The sequence below is a fragment of the Saimiri boliviensis genome, chromosome 19 (genome assembly GCF_048565385.1).
Source record: "Saimiri boliviensis isolate mSaiBol1 chromosome 19, mSaiBol1.pri, whole genome shotgun sequence".
NCBI lineage: Eukaryota > Metazoa > Chordata > Mammalia > Primates > Cebidae > Saimiri > Saimiri boliviensis.
In genome coordinates, this window is record NC_133467.1 from 18,060,002 (window position 1) to 18,082,797 (window position 22,796).

Here is a 22,796-nt window from a genome sequence, read left to right on the forward strand (position 1 = left end):
TCTGCATTAATTAATGTTAATAAGAACTTTTGACTGCTATTCTTAGTGATGCTGGGCAATGAGGACCAACCATGAAGCATTAGTTACTTGTGGGAATAGGTTGGAGAACGCAGTGAAGCAGGCCAAGAAGTTCATGGAAGAAGGATAGAGGATTTAAAAGTTCTGTGTTCTTTTCTTTAACACTTTGCTCAGCATTATCTTTACATTATATCATGGCACATTAACCCATATGTTAAACATTTTTTTAATTGTAGAATTCACATAATACTGAATTTATATTTTTTATATATTTTTTTCTGGTTCCTTAGTCTTGGAGGAATATATAATTTTAACCACAGTTATGTGAACAGTGCAGCAGTGTTAAATATGTTCATATTATTGTACAATTGATCTCTAGAACTTTTTGTGCAAAACTGAAACTCTTCACTCATTAAACAGCAATTTCCCATTTCCCCTTCCCCACAGCTCCTGGCAGCTACCATTCTACTTTCCGTTTCTATGGATTTAACTACTCTAGATACCTTGAATAAGTGGAAGTATTTGTCTTTTTGTGACTAGCTTATTTCACTTAGCATAATGTCTTCAATGTTTATCAGTGTTGTAGCATGTGTTAGAATTTTTTTCCTTTGTTAGGCAGAATAATACACCATCGTATGTGTATACTACATTTTGGTTATTCATCTGTCAGTAGACACTAGGGTTGCGTCTTCTACCTTTTGGCTATCGTAAATAATCTGCTGTGAATATGGATATACAAACATCTCTTTGGGACTCTGCTTTCAGTTGTTTTGGGTGTATACTCAGAAGTGAAATTGCTGGATCATGTGGTAATTTTGTTTCTAATTTTTGAGAAACCTCCATACTGTTTTCTGTAGGGGCTGCACTATTTTATGTTCTCACCAGCAGTGCATAAGAGTTCCAGTGTCTCCACATCCTTGCCGACTCTTATTTTCTGTTGTTTTTTGGTAGTAAGCATCCTAATGGATGTATAATCTGTGTATTTTTAATTATTTTTGCTTATTTTTTACCTATTCTGTTGGCATATTATTTTAGCCTTAGTATTCCTTGTATTCTAATATGCTGTATATTCTAAATCATGTTGAAATCAGGCCCATAATTTTGTGCTAAAGTTGGATATGATATCTGGCAGATTGATACCCAATCATCATGAAGAATATTGGGTATTAACACTAGTCGATAAGATCTTTCATTTCATCTGGAGTATGATGCTTTGGTGATAGGTGTATTCCCTTTGCTAGTCACTTAAAAAGCTTTAAATAAACATCACTTTCTTAGCTTCTATTATCTATGTTCTTTCTTACGAACTGTTAAAATGATAACAGCAATGCATATTCTTGCTTTAAAACGCAACTATTGTTGTACAGGAAGATGTAACATAAAATACAAATGTCTACCTTTATCTAGTCTTTCTTGCCTGCCTTTTCAGAGGTTATCACAAGTAAAAGAAGTGATTAAGTATTCTTTCAGAATCTTTTTACCAGTTTGTTTTAGGCCATCTTGCTTTCTTGAATCCTTCTTGTTTTCTAGTATATCATTGTATTGACAAAATTATGATTCACAAATCACTTTCTGCTCTGTATTGCCAATGAAATTCTGGTCGTGTGGGTCTTGCTTTAGGATTGATACAGGTATGGTATTAGATGTGATGACTGGTTCTGATTTGTCCTAGCTGTTCTTGTTATAGTTCATTCTTTTTCTAGAATTTTCTGATTACTCACAGTTTTCTATATGTACTCATCCTTGTTTACACAGATAGAAAAAGATATTTATATTGGTTAGCAAGTATATACATAGTAGAAGAAACAGACGATATACATCTATAGAGAAATATACTTTTTTTATTAGCAGATACATAATAGAGAAAGTAGGCACCCATTTATATCAGCAGAATTAAAATTATTATTTTAAGAGTTGCAGTGTGAGTAAATTGAAAATTTCTCAGGTGGACCCAAGATATGTATTCCAAGATATATATTTACCGCTTTATTATGCCCACCTATTGCTAAGTAACTGATCTAGATATTTAGATATATGCTGCTTTCCTGGCTCTATCTATTCTTTCATGCATAGATTTCTATCTATTTTTACATTCAACATGTACTGAGTTTAAATTCTTCTAACAGGATATTGTGCTAGACATTAAGGGTACAGAGGGTAAAAATCCTTGCATGTAATGACCAAATAGAAGAAGGGCTGATAGGCACATACAGAGATAAGCAGAAGATAAGATAGTAACACTTTCTCAAACTAAGGCAGATATGCTCTGGGCTGGTAGTTAAGTATTAGATGCTCTGAGATACATTTGATATATCTTGTTGTCACTTAAGTTGTATACAGTGGTATGTAATTTGATATACTTTAGTTTTACAATATAAATGGATATTATCAAGTGTGATGCAGAAAAACCACTTGAACTATTGTATTGAGGATAGTTACTTCCAGCTATGTTCCAATTTTTGAGTCTGTGAGAGAGAGTGTGGTAGTAAGCCTATATAGGTGGAATATGATTAGGATGATGAAGAAAAGATTTTCTACTAGATTTTGGAATAATTTCTTGTATATTGACAAAAAAAATTTTTTTTTTCTGCTTTCTGAGACTGGGTGTTGCCCTGTCAGCAGGCTGGAGTGCAGTGGTGTGAACATGGCTCACTGCAGCCTCGACTTCCTGGGCTCAAGCAATCCTCCTGGCTCAGCCTCCTGAGTAGCTGGGATCACAGGCACACACTGCCACCACGCTTGGCTAATTTTAAAAATTTTTGTAGAGATGGGGTTTCACCATATTTCCTGGGCTGGTTGCAAACTCTTGGGCTGAGGCAGTCCTCCCACTTCAACCTCCCAAAGTGCTGAGATTAAAGGCATGAGCCATTGCACCCAGCCTAATAAACTTCTCTCTGACTTAACAACTTAGCTTGTTCTTGTCATCTGCACATTTTCTATCATTTATTTTTAAACAAAATTTATTTGCTAAAACCCATAATTTTCTCCTTCTACTTAACTGTCAACCCATTTCTTAACTTTATTTATTTAATTTTTTTTTTTTTTTTTTTGAGATGGAGTCTCACTCTGTCACCCAGGCTGGAGTGCAATGGCATGATCTTGGCTCACTCCAGCTTACACCCTTGGATTCAAGCAATTCTCCTGCCTCGGCCTACTGAGTAGCTGGGACTGAAGGCACGCCAACATGCCTGCCTGATTTTTGTGTTGCCCAGGCTGATCTCAAACTCCTGACCTCAAGTGATCTGCCCACCTTGGTCTCCCAGAGTGCTGGGATTATAGGTGTGAGCCACCGTACCTGGCCTTATTTTTTAAAAAATTAAAAAAAAAAAAATTTTTTTTTTTTTTTTTGAGACAGAGTCTTACCCTCTAGCCTAGGCTGTAGTGTAGGGGCACAATCTCAGCTTGCTGTAACCTCTGCCTCCCAGGTTCAAGTAATTCCCCTGCTTCAGCCTCCCGAGTAGCTGGGATTACAGGTGCCTGCCACTATGCCCAGCTAATTTTTGTGTTTTTTATAGACATGGAGTTTCACCATGTTGGCCAGGCTGGTCTTGAACTCTTAACCTCAAGTGATCCACCCACCTTGGCCTGTCAAAGTGCTGGGATTACTGGCGTGAGCAGATGCACCCAGCCCAGCATGTCTCTTATCTTTAATAACCTTTGACAGTCTTACCTTCATGACTTGTTTTGTTAAACTTGCTGGTGTTGTTTTTTTGTTGTTGTTATTTTTGTTTGTTTGTTTTTTTTGAGACAGTCTCTCTCTGTCTCTCAGGCTGGAGTGTAGTGGCGTAATCTCTGCCCACTGCACACTCAGCCTCCCAAGTAGCTGGAACCACAGGCCACACAGCACCAGACACAGCTAATTTTTGTATTTTATTTATTGTTTTTTTTTTTTTTTTTTTTTTTTTTTTTTTTTTTTTGTAGAGACAGGGTTTTGCTGTGTTGTCCAGGCTGCTGATTAAAAATGGGGTTAAATTTTGCATGTATATTTCCTAGTAATGTTAACTCATTTCCTTTTTTTCTAAGAAGACTATAAATTTCTTCATGTTGTGATTCTTAGTCTTTTGTATTTGCATGCCTACGTTATGCTTCTTCCTTGTAATAAAAATGAAATAAAACAATTAGTATGTCAATTCCTTCAGTAAAATTTCCATGTGGGAATTTTCAGTCATATGTAAGGCATATTTTGTGATTATGGTAATCCTAGCCTGGTCCTAGTTGCAAGAGGTGATTATATTGTTTTTGGAACATTGTGCAAGTCATTTGTTCAGTAGATATTTGCATATCCATTATGTGCCTGGCATTTGCTTCAGTCTTTAGGCTCCTGTGATTTGCCGAAGACCGCTGTTATTTTGATTTTTCACACCTTCTTCTTTTTAACTTACCTTGAAAGTAACAAATGTGAGATGTGAAAGTAGTTGATAACCAGAAGGGTGAAACCTGGTGGATGTAGGTTTTTCTATTTTTGTTTGTTTTATTTAGTATTTTGTTAAGGTGGAGAGGAAGGTAAGTGGATATAGAAATCAGCTTCTGTTTGCAAAGCTTAAGTAAATTTATAGTAATTTGGGTACAGAATAAAAGTTGCTTTCTCTGTAGGAATGATCTTTATAAATCACCTTTGTAATTTCTTAGAAATCATTTTTTTCCTGAGTTTTAGCAATACTTATTCACTATAGAAACTTGAATTAAAGACATCTACAAAGAAAAAATTTCCCATAATTATATGACCCAGAGAGAAATACTCTTAGCATTGTGAGGAATCTCTTTCTTGTTTATTTTAAATGTACACATATATATTTTTTTAAAGAGAAATGGGTTTATATTGTATACACTATGTTATAGATTGTCATTTTTACTCAGCAGTATGTATAGTGACATTTTTTTTCTCAAATCAGTTTGATACTTTTCCATAGTTTGGTTGAAAAATAAGGAGTTTTTGTAATTGTAAGGAGGTACACAAATGTAAAAGGTTTAACATTTTAGAAATATATAATGAAAGGGAAAATTTTCTGTAATCACAGTTCTCCAGCATTAACTATGAGTAGATTATTTTTATGGCATACAAATTACAATATAATTTTTATTGGATTGCTGTATAGCATTGCATTGGATTGATACAAATTTATTTAGTCAATTTCTTAGTGTTCAGGTTGCTTCTATTTTATTTTGCTATTTACAGATAACCTTGTATTAAACACCCTTCTAAATATATATATCCTTAGGATAAACTCCTGGAAGTAAAATCAAGACAAAAGGGAGTGTAAAACCTTAAGATTTTTCCTGCAATTTGCCTTCTAGGAAAGTTGTGCTGGTTAACATTTTCTGTAACAGTACCTGTGGTTGTTCATACCCATATGTACTCCTTAACTATGACAGTATTTTCTTTTGTCTTTTTTTCTTTTTTCAGACAGGGTGTCACTCTGTCACTCAGGCTGGAGTGCACTGTCATAATCATGGCTTACTGCAGCCCTGAACTCCTGGGCTCAGGTGTTCTTCCTGTCTCAGCCTCCCAATTAGCTGCACATGGCATCATACTTGGCTAATTTTTTTATTTTCTGTAGTAATGAGGTCTTGCTATGTTTCCCAGGCTGGTCTTGAACTCTTGGTCTCAAGTGGTCTTCCTGCCTCTGCCTCCTAAAGTGTTGGAATTATAGGCGTGAGCTGTTTTACCTTACTGGCGGTATTTTATTTTTCCATTCTGATTGATAAAATCTAGTATATGATTTTAAATGAGCTTTTTGTGACTAGTGAAGATAATGGTTTTCTCATGCTTATTGAGTAATTTTTGTCTTTGATTGATTTTTCTATTTCTCTTTTTTATTTGAATAAACTGAGTATTAAGGGTATTAGCATGTCAATAATATGAATAGTCTGTTTGCTTAACTGAGTGTAGGTATTTGCTTTTCTGGTGTTGTTATGAACTATTTAAATTGCATAAACTTAAAGTTTAGTGAGTACAGCTTTTTAAATTTGTATCCAGTAGCCTTGTTATTTGAGTTTATTTTGAAATAACTTTTGTGTACTGTTCAGCCAGTAAATGCCCTGTATATCCTGTTGATAATGTAAAAATACAAACAAATGAATTTGTTAGATTACTTACGTTGAAAATGAAGAATAGAAGACTAATAGTCATTATTTTGTGACTAGCTTATTAATTTTTCATTGGTTTTAATTAAGCCTTTTTTTTCCCCCCCTACTAATAGCTACAAGTGTATTCATCAGAGTTTGGAGGACAATAATAGATGTCCCAAGTGTAACTATGTTGTGGACAATATTGACCATCTGTATCCTAATTTCTTGGGTGAGTCTTTGGAATGATTTTTATTTTAAAAAATGTTTTGATCCCCAAAATTGTGTGCTAGCACTAATTTATTCAAAAAAGCCTACCTTAGTGGTAAGCAAGTCTCTCTCTACTACGTACTGCAGTGTTTTCCTCTTGGGTTGTGACATAGATTCTATATATTGTTAGTATTTTATTATTTTTAAGTTTTATTGAAGAAATTGATGCAACTTTTAGATTGTTATGTAGCTCAGGGACCCCTGGGCCATGGACTGGGGTACCAGTCTGTGGCCTTTTAGGAACTAGACTGCACAGCAGGAGGTGAATAACTGGCAGGTGAGTGGGCATTACCACCTGAGCTCTGTCTCCCATCAGATTAGTGGGGGCATTAGATTCACATAGGCGTATGAAGCTGATTGTGTATGTAAGGGATCTAGGTTGCATGCTCCTTATGAGAATCTGATGCCTGATGATCTGAGCAGGTACAGTTTCATCCTGAAACCATCACTCCCACCCGCCTTTGGTCTGGAAGAATTGCTTTCCATGAAACCAGTCCCTGGTGCCAAAAAGGTTGGGGACTGCTGATGTAGATGACAGGACTGGATGTGAGGCTTAACAAAAATGGCAGTGGTTCTGAACACATGAGATCTCCCTGTGAAGTGTTGTACATCCCTACTGTTTCTACTTTTGGGGCAGAAGTAAAAAAGTCCATAGGGAGAGGGAACCTAGGTTTGTTGAAGATTGAGGGGATGGGGACAAAAAAACTTGGGTGTGATTATTCCTAAGTTGGGAGTGAGTGGGTGAAAAGAATCTGAACTAGGGAGGCAATTAAAAATTAAGAACTTGGGAAGGAATACATGGAATAGAACTTTTGAGAGAGGAGCGCTAAGAACTAAAGAAGAGAGACATGAATAGGGAATCCTTAAGTGTAAATAATAAATAATCAGAAATAATAACTAGTCAGCCAGTTGCAAATATCATAAAAATTCTGCATGTTAACTATCTTAACATATTGTAGGAAACTTTTAGTCTGAGTGTTTTAGGAATGAATAATAAGCTAAAGATTAATTTTCAGGTATGGGTAGGCATTAGGTAGGGTACTGTTGGGTTTGTGTATCAAAAAGGTCAATTCTTAATTTTAAAGACTCAGAGTTAGAGTGTCGTGAGTACTTTTGTATTAGATTCTGACCTGCTAGTACTTTGGTGGCAGTTTGATTTTTAGCTCAAATGTTGTTTTAGAATTAATTATGAATTTGAATGTATTCAGCTATGGTTTTCTTTTTTATTTCTGCTCTGAAAGTGCCTTAGCTACAATTGTTTTTTCTCTGTTACTCTTCACTATAATTTTTTTTTTTTTAAATTAAGGAAAATCACTGGATGATTGCATAGCAGAAAGGGGTGCTAAAGGAATTATGTTGAAGATTTTCTGCTGGAATGACAAATTCTTCTAAGTGGCTAAAGTTTTATGGCAAATGTGGTGAAGGAACTTAGGAAAAGAACAAAGACAACTATTGAGTGGCATGGCACCTTGCAGGACTAAATGGGAACCCATGTCCTGTAGTACAAAAGCCTTTGTCCCTGAGCTTGTCAATTTGGATTGATGATGCCCTGTGGAATCTAGGATACTCAAGATCACTATGATTTTTCTGTTGTCATAACTTTGCAAAACTACTTATTCTTTTGGAGTGGTTAAACATAGAAAGGAATCTGATATTCTGAAAATTTTGGTATTTACTAAATTTTTCAGGCAACATTCCTTAGTTCATAAGTTTGATATTCTGTTTTATGAGTTTCTAAACAGCGAGAGAGAGTTATATATTAGTGTGGAAAGAATATAAAAATATACTACTGTTTCAGCTGGAAAGTGATCCCCTACATTATATATATTCTCTTTCTTTTTGAGGCAGAGAGCCTCGCTCTGTTGCCCAGGCTAGAGTGCAGTGGTGTGATCTTGGCTCACTGCAGCCTCCTCCTCCCAGGTTCAAGCGATTCTTCTGCCTCAGCTTCCCAGGTCGCTGGAATCACAGGTGTGTGCCACTACACCTGGCTAATTTTTGTATTTTTAGTAGAGTGGGGATTTCACCATGTTGGCCAGGCTGGTCTTGAACTCCTGGCCTCAAGTGATCCTGCTCCTGCCTCAGCCTCTCAAAGTCCTGGGATTACAGGTGTGAGTCATCGTGCCTAGACTTAATTCTCAAATATATGTACCTAATGAACAGTGAAGTTACATTTACTGATTTTTTTTTTTTAAGACAGCCTCTCTTGCCTGCTGAAGCTCAGTGGTGCAATCATGGCTCACTGCAGCCTTGATCTCCCTGGTTCAAGTGATTCTCCTACCTCAGCTTTCCAGGTAGCTGGGACTATATGCATGCACCACCATACTCAGCTGTTTTTGTTTGTTTTTGTAGAAACAAGGTCTCACTGTTTTTTTCCAGGCTGGTCTCAAACTCCTGGGCTCCAGTGATCCTCCTGCCTCAGCTTGCCAAAGTGTTACGATCTCAGGTGTGAGCCATTGTACCTGGCCCAATTACTAATTTGTTTTTTTGAGAGAGAGTCTCACCCTGCCACCAAGGCTAGAGTGCTATGGTGTGATCTCAGCTCACTGCAACCTCTGCCTCCCAAGTTCAAACGATTCTCCTGCCTCAGTCTCCCAAGTAGCTAGGATTACAGGTGCACACCACCACACCTGGCCAATTTTTTGTATTTTTAGTAGAGATGGGGTTTCACCATGTTGGCCAGACAGGTCTGGAACTCCTGACCTCATGATCCATCCGCTTTGGCCTGCCAAAATGCTGGGATTACAGATGTGAGCCACATGACTGGCCCAATTACTGATTTTGTAAGCTAGAAATTATCTTGACAGTGATCTCTAGTGCATCTTTGAATGTGATTATATTGTCAACCATGGAAATAACATTTCATCCTGATACATCTGTTAGTGTTTTTCTGCTGATTACCTCTTCTAGCCTTGGCCTTTGTTCAGTGATAGCCAAATCCTAAGGTTCTTACACTAGGTATGTAGAGACTGTCTTCTGTTGGCTCAGAGGAATGTTACTGAGATCTGTTGATCCATGTGTTCCTGAAAGAATACCACTTGTCTTTTTCTATGCTTAAAAAAAAAGTCTTCTAAGTTATTTTCATTGCTTTAGCTTAAGTTGGCATGATTTGCATAATGGCTACAATTTCTAATTAGGTTAAGAAGACATTGAGCCTTTTTTTTTTTTTTTTTTTTTTTTTTTTGAGACAGAGTTTCGCTCTTGTTACCCCGGCTGGAGTGCAATGGTTCGATCTCGGCTCACCAGAACCTCTGCCTCCTGGGTTCAGGCAATTCTCCTGCCTCAGCCTCCTGAGTAGCTGGAATTACAGGCACGCGCCACCATGCCCAGCTAATTTTTTGTATTTTTAGTAGAGACGAGGTTTCACCATGTTGACCAGGATGGTCTCCATCTCTTGGCCTCCCAAAGTGCTGGGATTACAGGCGTGAGCCACCGCGCCCGGCCGACATTGAGCCTTTTTAAATGATTTCAGATTTCCTCATAGTCTGGTAAAGTAATTGGTCATATGTTATATGATTTGGAGATGTACTTGGCATACTTGCACCTACTTAATTGGTATGTTAAGACCTTTCACGTCTAATGGGTAGTCATAGGTAGAGGGCTGGTCCACACAATTTATATAGCAGTGCTTTTTAAACTGTTTTGCTTGTGTAACTCATATGGGAAGTTTGAAAAGTGATGATCCTCGCATATTTTTAAGTTTGTATTAAAATTTTTTCTTCATAATTTTAAGTGATTTTAAAGAATATAATTTAGGCCAGGTGCCGTGGCTCTAACCTGTAATCCTAATACTTTGGAAGGCTGAGGCAGGAGGATCACTTGAGGCCATGAGTTTGAGACTGGTCTCGGCAATATAGCGAGACGTTGTCTCTAAAAAGTTAGCCAGGTGTGTTGGTATGCAACTATTCTCCTACCTTCCTAGGAGGCTAAGGTGAGAGGATCATGTGAACCTGAGGATTTTGAGGCTGTAATGAGCTATGATGGCACCACTCCACCCCTGGTTGGGCAACAAAGCAGAGACCTGGTCTCAAAATAAGTAAATAAAATTTAGAAAAGAATGTCATTTCTAAAGTATTATTAATATGGTTACTTCAAAACTGTTTTGTCTCTTTTTAAAATGTAACCAGTGGAATCCAAATGTCATAGTGTTTTGTTACTTAATATCATTGATTTAAAAATATATAAGTAAGCTTTTTATTCAATACCAGAAATTTCATTCATTCCCTTCTTTTGTGAATTTCTATTGAAATTTCATGTCACATATATAATTTTATCCTTATAACCTATTTCCATGGTTGAAATTCCAATTGATCTGCTTGTGATACTTTTCTGTAACAAAATGATATATACAGGCATACTTTTATTGCCCTTTGTTTTATTGTACTTTACAGAAATTGCATTTTTTTTTAAACAAACTGAAGGTTTGTGGCAACTCTGCGTTAAGTCTCACGATGCCATTTTTCCAACACCATATGCTCACTTCGTACCTCTGTGTGCTCAGAAGAATGTCACTGAGATATTTTAGCCAAGTTGTGAATGCAAAGGAAAAGTTCTTGAAGGAAAGTAAAACTGCTACTCTAGTGAACACATGAATGATAAGAAGGCTAAATCACTTATTGCTCATATGGAGACAGTTTTAGTAGTCTGGATAGATATGAGCCACAACATTTCCTTAAGCCAAAGTCTGTTATCCAGAACAAGACCCTAACTCTCTTAAATTCTATGAAGGCTGAGAGAGGTGAGAAAGCTGCAGAAGAGAAGTTTGAAGGTAATGGAATTTGATTCAAGAGATTTAAGGAAAAAAGCCATCTCTATAACATAGAAGTACAAGGTGAAGCAGCAAGTGCTGATGTAGAAGCTGTAGCGAGTTATCCAGAAGATCTAGCTAGGTGAAATCATTTTTGAAGGTGGTTATAGTAAATGACAGATTTTCACTGTAGATACAGTAGCCTTCTTTTGGAAGAAGATGCCATCTAGGACTTTCATAGCTAGAGAGGGAAGTCAGTGCCTGCCTTCAAAACTTCCAAGGACAGGCTGACTCTCTTGATAGGGGATGATGCAACTGGTGAATTTAAGTGCCAATGCTCACTTACCGTTCTGAAAATCCCAGGGCCCTTTAGAACTATGCTAAATCTACCATGTCTGTCCTTTACAAATAGAACAATGAAACCTGAAGACAGCTATCTGTTTTCAGCATGATATACTGTTGAGACACCTACTGCTTGGAAAAAAAGATTCCTTTCAAAATGTTACTGCTCCTTGACAATACTCCTAGTCACCCAAGAGCTCTGATAGAGATATAGAAAGGAGATTAAGGTGGTTTTCACAGTGCTGACACAATATCTATTCTGCAGCTCATAGATCAAGGAGTAATTTTGACTTTCAGGTCTTACTAATAAAGAAACACATTTCATTATAGCTACCATAGATAGTGATAGTGAGTCCTCTGATAGATTTGGGCAAAGTAACTGGAAAACCTTCTGAAAGGAGTCACCATTCTAGATGCCATTAAGAACACTCAGCGTTTCATGGGAGGAGGTCAGAATATCAACATTAAAAGGAGTTTGGTGGAAGTTGATTCCAACACTCATGGATGACTTTGAAGGGTTTAGGACTTCAGTAGAAGGAGTAACCACGTATGTGGAGGAAGCAGCAAGAAAGCTAGAATTAGAAGTGGAGCCTAAAGATGTTACTGAATTTTGCTGTACTATCATGATAAAACTTAAACAGATGAGGAACTGTTTCTTATGGATGAACAAAGAAAGTGGCTTCTTGAGGTGGAATCTACTTCTAGTGAAGATGCTGTGAACATTGTTGAAATACCATCAAAGAATTTAGAATATTACATAAACTTAGTTGATAAAGCATCAAGAGGGCTTTAGAGGTTGACTAACTTTGAAAGAAATTCTACTGTGGGTAAGATGCTCTCAAATAGAATTGCAGGCTATAGAGAAATTTTTCACGAAAGGAAGAATCACTTGATTGATGCAGCAATCTTTGTCATTGTGTTACTTTAAGAAATTGCCACAGCCAGCCTGGTCTTCAGTGACTACCACCCTGATGTGTCAGCACCTGTCAACATGGAGGCAAGACTGTACCAGCAAAAAGATTTTGACTTGTCTAAGGTTCAGATGCTCATTAGCATTTTTTAGCAATAAAGTATTTTTTGATGAAGGTATATATTAATATATATTTTTAAAGACATGGTACTTAAAATACAGTATAGTATAAACAGAACTTTTATATACACTAGGAAGCCAAAATTCATGTGGCTTGCTTTATTGTGAGGCCTGGAACCGAACCTGTATTTTCTCCAAAATACACTTTGTATGTAGGAATTACACCCTTAAAAGTTTCTTCTGAACTTAATTTTCTCTTAAGCATTAAGAAGTCTTAAATATGGGCCGGGCGCGGTGGCTCAAGCCTGTAATCCCAGCACTTTGGGAGGCCAAGGCGGGTGGATCACAAGGTCGAGAGATCGAGACCAACCTGGTCAACATGTTGAAACCCCGTCTCTACTAAAAATACAAAAAATTAGCTGGGCATGGTGGCGCGTGCCTATAATCCCAGCTACTCAGGAGGCTGAGGCAGGAGAATTGCCTGAACCCAGGAGGCGGAGGTTGCGGTGAGCCGAGATCGCGCCATTGCACTCCAGCCTGGGTAACAAGAGCAAAACTCCATCTCAAAAAAAAAAAAAAAAAAAAAAAAAAAAAGAAGTCTTAAATATGTTTCCTAGATTGTTATTTAATTAGTAGTAGTATGCAGTTGATCAATTAAATGTTACACATAATTTTATAAACTCTTAGATATAAAATTCTGTAGTGAGTGTGCCATTTACCAAGGTGTGTAGTGTCCTTCTCCTTAAGCAGTTTAAGTGGCATTTATGAATGTTACTTGGATGAGGATACTATTTCTTCTGTGTAATTTTTATTTTTAAATGTGTGAGTCTTGAGAAACTTTGTTTATATTAATTGAGTAGATAGGATTTGAAGGAGTTTTTATAGCAACAGGACTCATTTCTTTGCCTTCCTTTGGAATTATATGCTAAAGAAGCATTTACTGATTTATTGTCACATTTTTTTTTTAAATGACCTATTAACACATCAGGCATTTTCTTCAATCTTCATGAAAGAGTTGGAAACCAAGTAACTCAAGATGGATTTGGTTTTTTGGTCATTAGAGTCATATATACTTTCATTGAGATAGATAATATGATTTCCTTTCTTTCCTGCTGTGAGCACTACACTATTGTCCCTCTTCCTCCTGACCTCCCTTCCCTGCATCTTTCTCTGCCTTCCATAGCATTTTCTCTCATTCTCTTCCATTTCTCCCTTACTTCCCTCCAGTGTGCACATTCTCTCTGCTTCTCTCTGCCTCCCTTGGTCTTGAATGCTCTCTTTCCCTCTCCTGATCCTGAAAGGCTTATTCGGGTAATGGCTAGAAGTCAGAGCCCCCATTACCACCCCCTCCCATTACTACCCCCTACATACTCTGCAGGTATACTCCCATTACCACCCCCTGTATGCATACTCTACAGGTGTACTCTCATTACCACCCCCTGTATACATACTCTGCAGGTGTATTCCTCCACTCCTGCTAAAGTTTGCTTTCTAAGCTCCCCTGCTTGTTTGCTTTTCCCCACTCCCTCCTTGCTTTTCCCCCTCCCTCCTTCCCTGCCTGTTTCCTCGTCTCCTTCCTGCCCTCCCTCCCTCCCTGTCCTTCTCCTTCCCTCTGTCTTTCTCCCTCCCTGCTCCCTCCTTTCCTCCTCCCTTCCTTCCCCCATCCCCCTACCCACCCAGCTGTCTTTTTCTCTGCCATTCTCGCTCCCTACCTCCCTGTCTTTCTCCCTCCCTCCTTTCTCCTCTCCTCCCTCCCTCCTTCCTTCCTTTCTCCCCACCACGCCCTGCCCCACTCCCCTTACCGACCCAGCTGTCTTATTCTCTGCCTTTCTCTATGTATAAAGTTTATAGGCGGGCACAGTGGCTCACACTTGTAATCCCAGCGCTTTGGGAGGCCAAGGTGGGCGGATCATGAGGTCAGAAGACCAGCCTGGCCAACATGGAGGAACCCCGTCTCCACTAAAGATACAAAAAATTAGCTGGGCATGGTGGCATGCACCTGTAATGCTAGGTACTCGGGGCAGGCTGAGGCAGGAGAATCATTTGAACCCAGAAGGCAGGGGTTACAATGAACCAAGATTGCGCCATTGCATTCCAGCCTGGGTGACAGAGTGAGACTCTGTTTAAAAAAAAAATTGTAAATTGAATTTTCTTACCTCTCTAATGAATAATCCTCTTACCTACTAATAAAAAACACAACATTCGTGCAAAGTATAAAATCCCTGTTTAAAAAATCGCTTATGTATATAAAAGTCCTTACTACTGTCAGTCTCTGTTTTAAATGCTGTATGTACATGAACTCAATCCTTATGGCAGACTTGTGAGATAGGTACTGCTTTTATCCTCATTGTTTAGGTGAGGAAACTAAGGCATAGACAGGTTGAGTAACTTGTGTCAAGTTATATAGACAAAGTGGTGGAATTAGAGTTTGGTCTTAGGGAATTTGGCTCAAGCATCAGTGCTTTTACTGTACTGTTCTGCCTCTAAAAAAGCAGTTGCTGGAATGGAGTCTTTTGCATTAAAATGCACTTTTCTTAGTATTAAAAAATGTTTGTTATTAGTACTGTGGATGTTGTAAGGCTCTGTAGAATGATAATTACAAATATATAAACCATCCTTAGGTTTAGGTATCAGTTCTAAGAATTGATGATAGTATCAAATAAATGCTTATATTAATTGGAAATAGGAAAGTATTAGCTAAACATAGCATGTCACACTTAAAATCCTGGAGCATGTCATCAAGGTTTAATTAATTTATTTATTTATTTGGCAAATATCAGGTGCCTACTATGTGTCAGAGACCACAATGGTGGACAGAACAGTCATTGATCATTAAATACTTTAATCTATAGTATAAATAAGATGCTAGCTGATGTCTTTTGCTAACAGGTGAGCATTGGTTTTTAAATAAATTTTCAAAGTTACGAAATGGAATTCACCATTTTGCCATTCTTGTTTGTAAGTTGTGGCATAGTTTTGAAAGGATTTTCCCACTAAATGTGTGACTCTAATGACTTTTATATATTGACATTTGAATGTTGAGTCCACTGTATATTCCTTGCATTTTAAGGAATGTTTTGTGTTAAATCTTTCAAGTACTGTGATCACAGCTCACTGCAGCCTCAACCTCCTGGGTTCAAGCAGTACTACCACCTTGGCCTCCTGAATAGCTGGGACTGCAGGCACATACCACCACGCCTGACTAATTTTTGTATTTTTTGTAGTCACAGGGTTTTGCTATGTTACCCAAGCTGGTCTCTAGCTCCTGGCTCAAGCTGTCTGCCTCCCTCAGCCTCCCTAAGTGATAGGATTACAAGCATGAGCCACTGTGCTCAGCCTAGATACAGTTTTTAAAGAAGAAAAAAAAAAATCATTTTTTTCAAGTAGCTCCATGAAAAATCTGATACAGTAGTAAAAAAGTTTGTTAAATATAGAATTTAAATGTCTTTATATGGTATGGCAAACCAGTTAATACATTGTTTGTTTACACTTTTTTTTTTTTTTTTTTTTGAGATGGAATTTCGCTCTTGTTACCCAGGCTGGAGTGCAATGGCGCAATCTCAGCTCACCACAACCTCTGCCTCCTGGGTTCAGGCAATTCTCCTGCCTCAGCCTCCTGAGTAGCTGGGATTACAGGCATGCGCCACCATGCCCAGCTGATTTTTTGTATTTTTAGTAGAGAAGGGGTTTCACCATGTTGACCAGGATGGTCTCGATCCCTTGACCTCGTGATCCACCCGCCTCAGCCTCCCAAAGTGCTGGGATTACAGGCTTGAGCCACCGCGCCCGGCGTTTACACTTTCTTTTTGACTTCACTTGCTGTAACTTTATTTTGCAATTTAATTTTGTGGCCTTTACCGGCTGGATTTGACCTTGGCTGGGCATAGTGTATCATGCCTGCAATCCAGCACTTTGGGAGGCCAAGGCAGACGGATCACTCGAATCCAGGAGTTCAAGAGTAGCTTGGACAACATGGCGAAATCCTGTCTCTATAAAATATACGAAAATTTGCTGGGTGGGGTGGTGAGCACCTATAGTCCTAGCCACTGGGGAGGCTAAGGTGGGAGGATGGCTTGAGCCTGGGAGGCAGAGGTTGCAGTGAGCCAGGATTGTGCCACTGCACTACAGCCTGGGTGACAGAGCCAGACTGTGTCTCAAAAAATAAATAAATGATTACAGGCTTGATCTTTAGTTAACAGGGGTGCTCTTGAAAAAAGAAAGCTTGATCTTACAGTATTATTGTTGAGAATCAAATATAATGGTATGTAAGATGCCTTGGTAAAATTCAATGTGGCATATTTAAAGTATCTAACAGTCACTATTTTTCTTCAAATGGTTAAATTCATAGCTGGGACATTATCTTCTTATTAACTTACTCCTTTTTATTCCCACTGCATTGTTTCATGCTTTATCTGGATTATAATAACTCTTCTTGTGTAAGATACCTGGAGTTCAGGCCCTTCACAATCTGGCTCTGATCTGCCTACATTTCCAGGCTTAGTTCTTAATCCCTGTGAATCATTCACAAAATAAATATGACCCTTGTTTTAGCTGTATCGATTGAATTTATTTATTTATTTATTTATTTATTTATTTATTTAGAGATGGAGTCTGGCTCTGTCGCCCAGGCTGGAGTTCAGTGACATGATCTCAGCTCACTGCAACCTCTGCCTCCCAGGTTCAAGTGATTCTCCTGCCTCAGCCTCCCAGGTCGGCTGGGACCACAGGCATGTGCCACCATGTTGGGCTAATTTTTCTATTTTTAGTGGAGACAGGGTTTCACCATGTTGGGCAGGCTAGTCTCAAACTCCTGACCTCAGGTGATCCACCCGCCTCAGCCTCCCAAAGTGCTGGGATTACTATATTGATCTCTCTCTCTCTCTCTCTCTTGAATTTTTCTTCACTCCTAATTTTGCTTAATCTTTGTGTGCTTATTATTTTCCAATTCTAATGTTGCCTTCTATATGAAGTATGCTTGTTAACATTTTGATTGATCTCTGCATGTACACTTTGTAAATCTGTTTTAATGACAGTACTATTATCGTATTATATTGCGAGGACTGTATCATATACATCTGTCTTGCTAGTCTGAGTTGCTTGAGGCCTTGGGCCTCTGTCTTTGAAGCTTGCATGCTTATGAGCTTGGTATCTGTTGTTTTCAAAAATATTTATACTTGCATTGTGGTATAGTGGGACGTATCAGACAGTTGGGTCTGTATTCTCAGCACTTTTTCATTCTATATGTCACCATGCATTAGTTCCTTATGTTCTCTGTGCTAATATTTCTTCATCTCTAACTGGGCAGAATAATCTGTAAGATATTGCCTATGAAGTGCCTACCTAGTCTAGTGCTAGTTTCCTCTTTAAAAAAATAAAATCAGTTTTTTGTATCACTTTATATTTGTTGGCTGTAGAAAAATACAATTTAAAGTGTTTTAAACATTATGGAAAATGTGTCAATTCACAGGGAAAGAATTTCTAGAGCTAGTTACCAGTGGTTCAGTGGTCTGGTGAGGTTCTTTCTCTTGTTCTATTCTTCCATTGCCAGCATATACCTTGGTCTTTTAGCTGGCTATTCTTGAGATTGCAAGATGGCTCGAAGCAGTTCCAGATCTCATCCCCTTATGAAGGCAGGTGTTTTTCTCCTATTCTTTTCTTTCTGAAAGAAAGCACATGTCCTATTGGTCAAAATTGGGTTACATACTTAACCCCACATCAACCACTGGCAAGGGCATGAATGACTAGATTGCCTTAGAGTAATATGTGGGTTGGGGCTGGTTCTAACCTCTCTGAAAGTTATATAGCAGTCTCATACTTGGAAAAAAGTCATGTTATTATCAAGAAAAAGGGTAGGATGGCTTTTGGCTAGGTAACTAAAAGGGTCTTCTGTTTTATTTATTGAAAAATTACAAAGAAAAAGAACAAACGCAAGCCTTAAGTGTGTAACTCATCATAGTTACTCGTGCCTTGTTACCATATGGGTCATATTTATGATGGTCTCACATGGTAAATGAGGAATTCTTTCTTTTTAAGTGCCAGTAGCATCATCGAGAAACATGTAAGGGAAGATATGTATTCTGAAGAATCCTTCTATAGTAATAGTAGTTGTAGTAGTAGCAGCTGCAGCAAAACCGTTTTCTAATTCGAAATAAAAAGCTGACATTTTCCGTTTAGCATATTTTTAATTTGGGGGCTTTGTATAGGTAAAATAGAATCTGTCTAAACCTAATTGAATGATACATTTAACAAAAATACAAATTATGTATGCTTTTTATTTTGTTTCTGTTTTCAGTGAATGAGCTCATTCTCAAACAGAAGCAAAGATGTGAGGAAAAGAGGTTCAAATTGGACCACTCAGTGAGTAGCACCGTATGTTTCAACTCTTATTACTATTTTTAATACATTTCATTTTGTTGTTTTTATTGGTTTAATATTACCCAGATTTTAAAGTTTAGTATATTATTGATTTTCCTTAAAGGAGATTTCTTTAGGATTGTTCAGTTCAAATAAATAACTTTCTTGACTGCATTGTCTGTAATACTTTACTAGAGTGATTCTGTTTTGAAAGGTCTTGTAAGATTATGTTGAAACATTTGACTTTTAATACTTGACATTTGAAGGATTGTATTGCGTGGTGAAACAATGGTTAGATATTTTCAAATAACTGTTGAGGCTGGGTTCATGCCTATAATTTTAACACTTTGAAAGGCCAAGGCGGGAAGATAACTTGAGCTCAAGAATTTGAGACTAGCTTGGGCAACATAGCGACAGTCTATAGTCAAACAAAAACAAGAACAAACCTCTTGTTAGAGTTTCAACTCAATTTTAAAGGATTCGTCCCAAATTATTGAGGCAAATGAGCTTAATACCTTGCTACATGCAAAACTGAAAATATGGCTAGACGAATAATTACATTCAGTCTTTTATTTTGAAGGTAAATTACAGCTTTAGAATAGTCTTGAATGCACCTTTGTTATCTGTTAACTAAATTCATTCAAGGGAGAAGAAATAGTGTTTAGGTTATAACCAGAAGACAGTAAGAAGCCACTAGATAGGAAGGGGTAGTTTAGAACATTACGGTGTTATTTTCACTCTCTATGCAATGAGCCTATTTGTAAGTAGCAAATAAACATTTGTTTTAGTCTCTAAAACAGTCTTCTTAGGAAGTTGTTGTGTTTCTTCTTTCTTCATTTTTTAGAATGGCCACAGGTGGCAGATATTTCAAGACCTGTTGGGAACTGACCAAGATAACCTTGATTTGGCCAATGTCAATCTTATGTTGGAGTTACTAGTGCAGAAGAAGAAACAACTGGAAGCAGTAAGTGGTAGCTAAACTTAAAAATACCTGTATTTTAAATGATGAACTTTAATGCAATGAAACAAATCTGAAATGTTTAAAAATAATAGGATAGCTTCACCAATTCATTCAGTTTTACTCAGCTAGAAACAGCTACAAAGTGTCACTTCTGCTAGATTCCTTCTTTTTTTAACTTAACTTCCATACAATATAACTTATTTGCAGTGACCAGTTTTTATTAACAAAAGTTGAGTGTTAAAAATCTCAAAAAAGTAAAGTTTCATTTTCGTAAAAAATAGTTTCATTAGTCATTTGTCTTCCAATGAGTATCTTCCTTGCCATATCGTTCCCTCTTCATATGTGAGATTTGGAGGAGAAATTGAGATTATTTTTATCTACATAAAATTGTTTAAGCAGGTGTCCATTGGTAGCAATAGTAGTCTGTGACATAACTAAGAGCATTTAAAGAGATCTCTACTAAATACATCTTATTTCATTTAATGAGATGTAAAATTCCATTCATTTTACATAAATGTTAAAAATGTAAAGTGTGAAATTCCAAGTATTGGAAATGGAGTGTGATACATTGTAAGCAACATACACCTTAGCATAAGCAAATACTATCCTGAGGCTAAACATAAAGGAGATATTTACTGAGACAGTAAGGGAGTGAGTAACACATACATACAAAAAGGAATAGTTAAACAACCAAACTTTGAGAAGATTAGAACCATGGCTTCTCTGGAAGACTACAAGAACATGAGATTAGGGATTTGAATGTTGTTGAGAGTCTTTCTTTCATGCCCCTTTGTGCTTGTTTGATTGGGACAGCTCTGATTTTCTTTTCTCATAGGTTTTGTTTAATCACATGGTGGATAATAATGTCATTTGTACTGTTGGTTTTTATATATGTTTTTTGATAGGGAGCTTTTCTTTCCAACTGCAGTTTAAAAATTTCTGTGGCTAGATTATTAACTTAGCTTGGATCTGGATCCCACTGACTATGGTGGGGATCTTCTAGTAGGAGAAAGGTGTGTCGGGTTGACCCAGCCAAAATGAGTTGTTTCCTATGCTGTATCTGCTTGGGAGGTGGGGTTCATGGGAATTCCTGTTGGTTTTAACCATAGTTTTCTATTAGCATCTACTGTGTGCCAGGGGTTGTGTTAAGGGCTGTGGACAAGATAGAGTTCTGCTGTGTGTGTGTATGTGTGAGTGTGAGTGTGAAATAAATCAGTAAAGCAGGTGTTTTCACATAGTGATAAATGATATAAAAGATTTTTTTTTCCTTAAGGGACAGTGGCTCTCTCTGTCAGTCAGTCTGGAGTCCAGTGATACAGTCATAGCTCACTGCATCCTCCACCTCCTTGGCTCAAGTGATCCTCCTGGCTCAGCCTCCCACCCAGACCACTAATTTATTTTTAAATCACCTGACTAGTTTATTTTTATTTTTTATTTTTTATAGATACAGGTCTCACTATATTGCCTACAGTAGTTTCAAACTCCTAGCTTCAAGCAATCCTCCCACCTCAGCCTCCCAAAGTGCTGGGATTATAGGCGTGAGCCACTGTACCCAGCCCTAAAATATCTTTTTATGAGAGATTGAACATAGTCAGTTACCTTGCTCCCTTTGGAAGTGATGAAAATGACAGTAAATTAGGGATTTTAAAGATACAAAAAAATAAAAATGAGAGAAGATACATTTTCAGGAGTATTTTGTAAGCTATGAAACAGATGGACAAAAGGTAATAGATTAGCAGATCTGAGGAAACTGAATGCTAAACCAGCAATAGGGAGAAAGCTAAGAACTGACCCTATTTATATTATGAAGCAGAGGCCCTGGGATTGGGACCATCAGATAGCTGTTAGAGTAAAGGCTCACAACAGAATGATTGGTTGCAAGTCGGAATCCCTGATTCCTTCCTAGGTAACTCAGCTAATGATTCTTTCTTTTCTGCTTTAGGAGAAAACTGTAATTTTTAACCCCTCCACCCCCAAAGAAGGTGGTAAGAGAGAGGCTCTCTGGACCACTTCATAATAGGCACGCTTAAAGATGTGTGTGATCGTTCCTATTTTTCTGCAGCCTCAACAGCATCTTGTTTCTTGGCTTTTTAATAATTGCCATTGTGACTAATGTGAGATGGTATCTCATTGTGGTTTTGATATGTATTTATCTAATGATCAGTGATGTTGAGCTTTTTTCCATGTGCTTTTTGGCCACATAAATGTCTTTTTTTGAGAAGTATCTGTTCACATTCTTTGCCCACTTTTTGATGGGGTTATTTTATTTTATTTTACTGTAAATTTATTTTAAGTTCCTTATAGTTCTGGTTGTTAGACCTTTGTCAGATGGGTAGATTGCACAGTTTTTCTCCCATTCAGTAGGTTGCCTGTGCACTCTGATGATAGTTTCTTTTGCTGTGCAGAAGCTCTATGGAGAAACTCCGTCTCTACTAAAAATACAAAAAAATTAGCTTACATGATAGCTCATGCCTGTAATCTCAGCTACTCGGGAGGCTGAGGCAGGAGAATTGATTGAACCCAGGAGGCAGAGGTTGCGGTGAGCTGAGATCGCGCCATTGCACTCCAGCCTGGACAGCAGAGCGAAACTCGATCTCAAAACATAAAAATAAATAAATTAGAGGTTTATATGAAGGGTTTCATACTGTAGTTATCCTTTTGAAATATACCTGTTTGTTTACTTTTGAGGTTCATGTTGATAAATGTAGATTTGGTTTATTTATTTTAACTTCTCTATAATAATCTGTTTCAGAAATATATTTATTATTCTATTGATGGGCATTTAGGGCCTTCTCAATTCTTAGTTGTGTCAGTAGTGCATTTAATATATATTTCTCCTTGTGCTCACATCAGGGTATATATGCACATTTTAACCTTATTAAATATTTGATATTGACAGATGCTCTTCTGTGGGTTTGTGCCATATAAACACTTGGTATTTTCTGTTTTTTAGTTACTGCCAATCTGGTAAATATCAAATGCTGTTTGTGTGTGTGTATGTGTGTTTTTAA

At 37.5% G+C, this 22,796-nt stretch overlaps 1 protein-coding gene across 9 annotated transcripts in view; it reads left to right on the forward strand.

The window, feature by feature from the left end:
• COP1 (COP1 E3 ubiquitin ligase) overlaps positions 1-22,796 on the forward strand; it is a 212,431-nt gene that overhangs the window by 20,361 nt on the left and 169,274 nt on the right. For 6 of the 9 annotated variants that reach the window (XM_039460040.1, XM_010336173.3, XM_039460042.2 and 3 more), the window contains exons 3-5: positions 6,219-6,316; positions 18,763-18,839; positions 19,669-19,788. In XM_039460040.1, coding sequence (XP_039315974.1) covers positions 6,219-6,316; positions 18,763-18,839; positions 19,669-19,788 — 295 coding nt within the window. The remainder of the gene's footprint in view (positions 1-6,218; positions 6,317-18,762; positions 18,840-19,668; positions 19,789-22,796) is intronic. The other 3 variants (XM_039460044.2, XM_039460039.2, XM_039460041.2) reach the window with 1 other exon arrangement.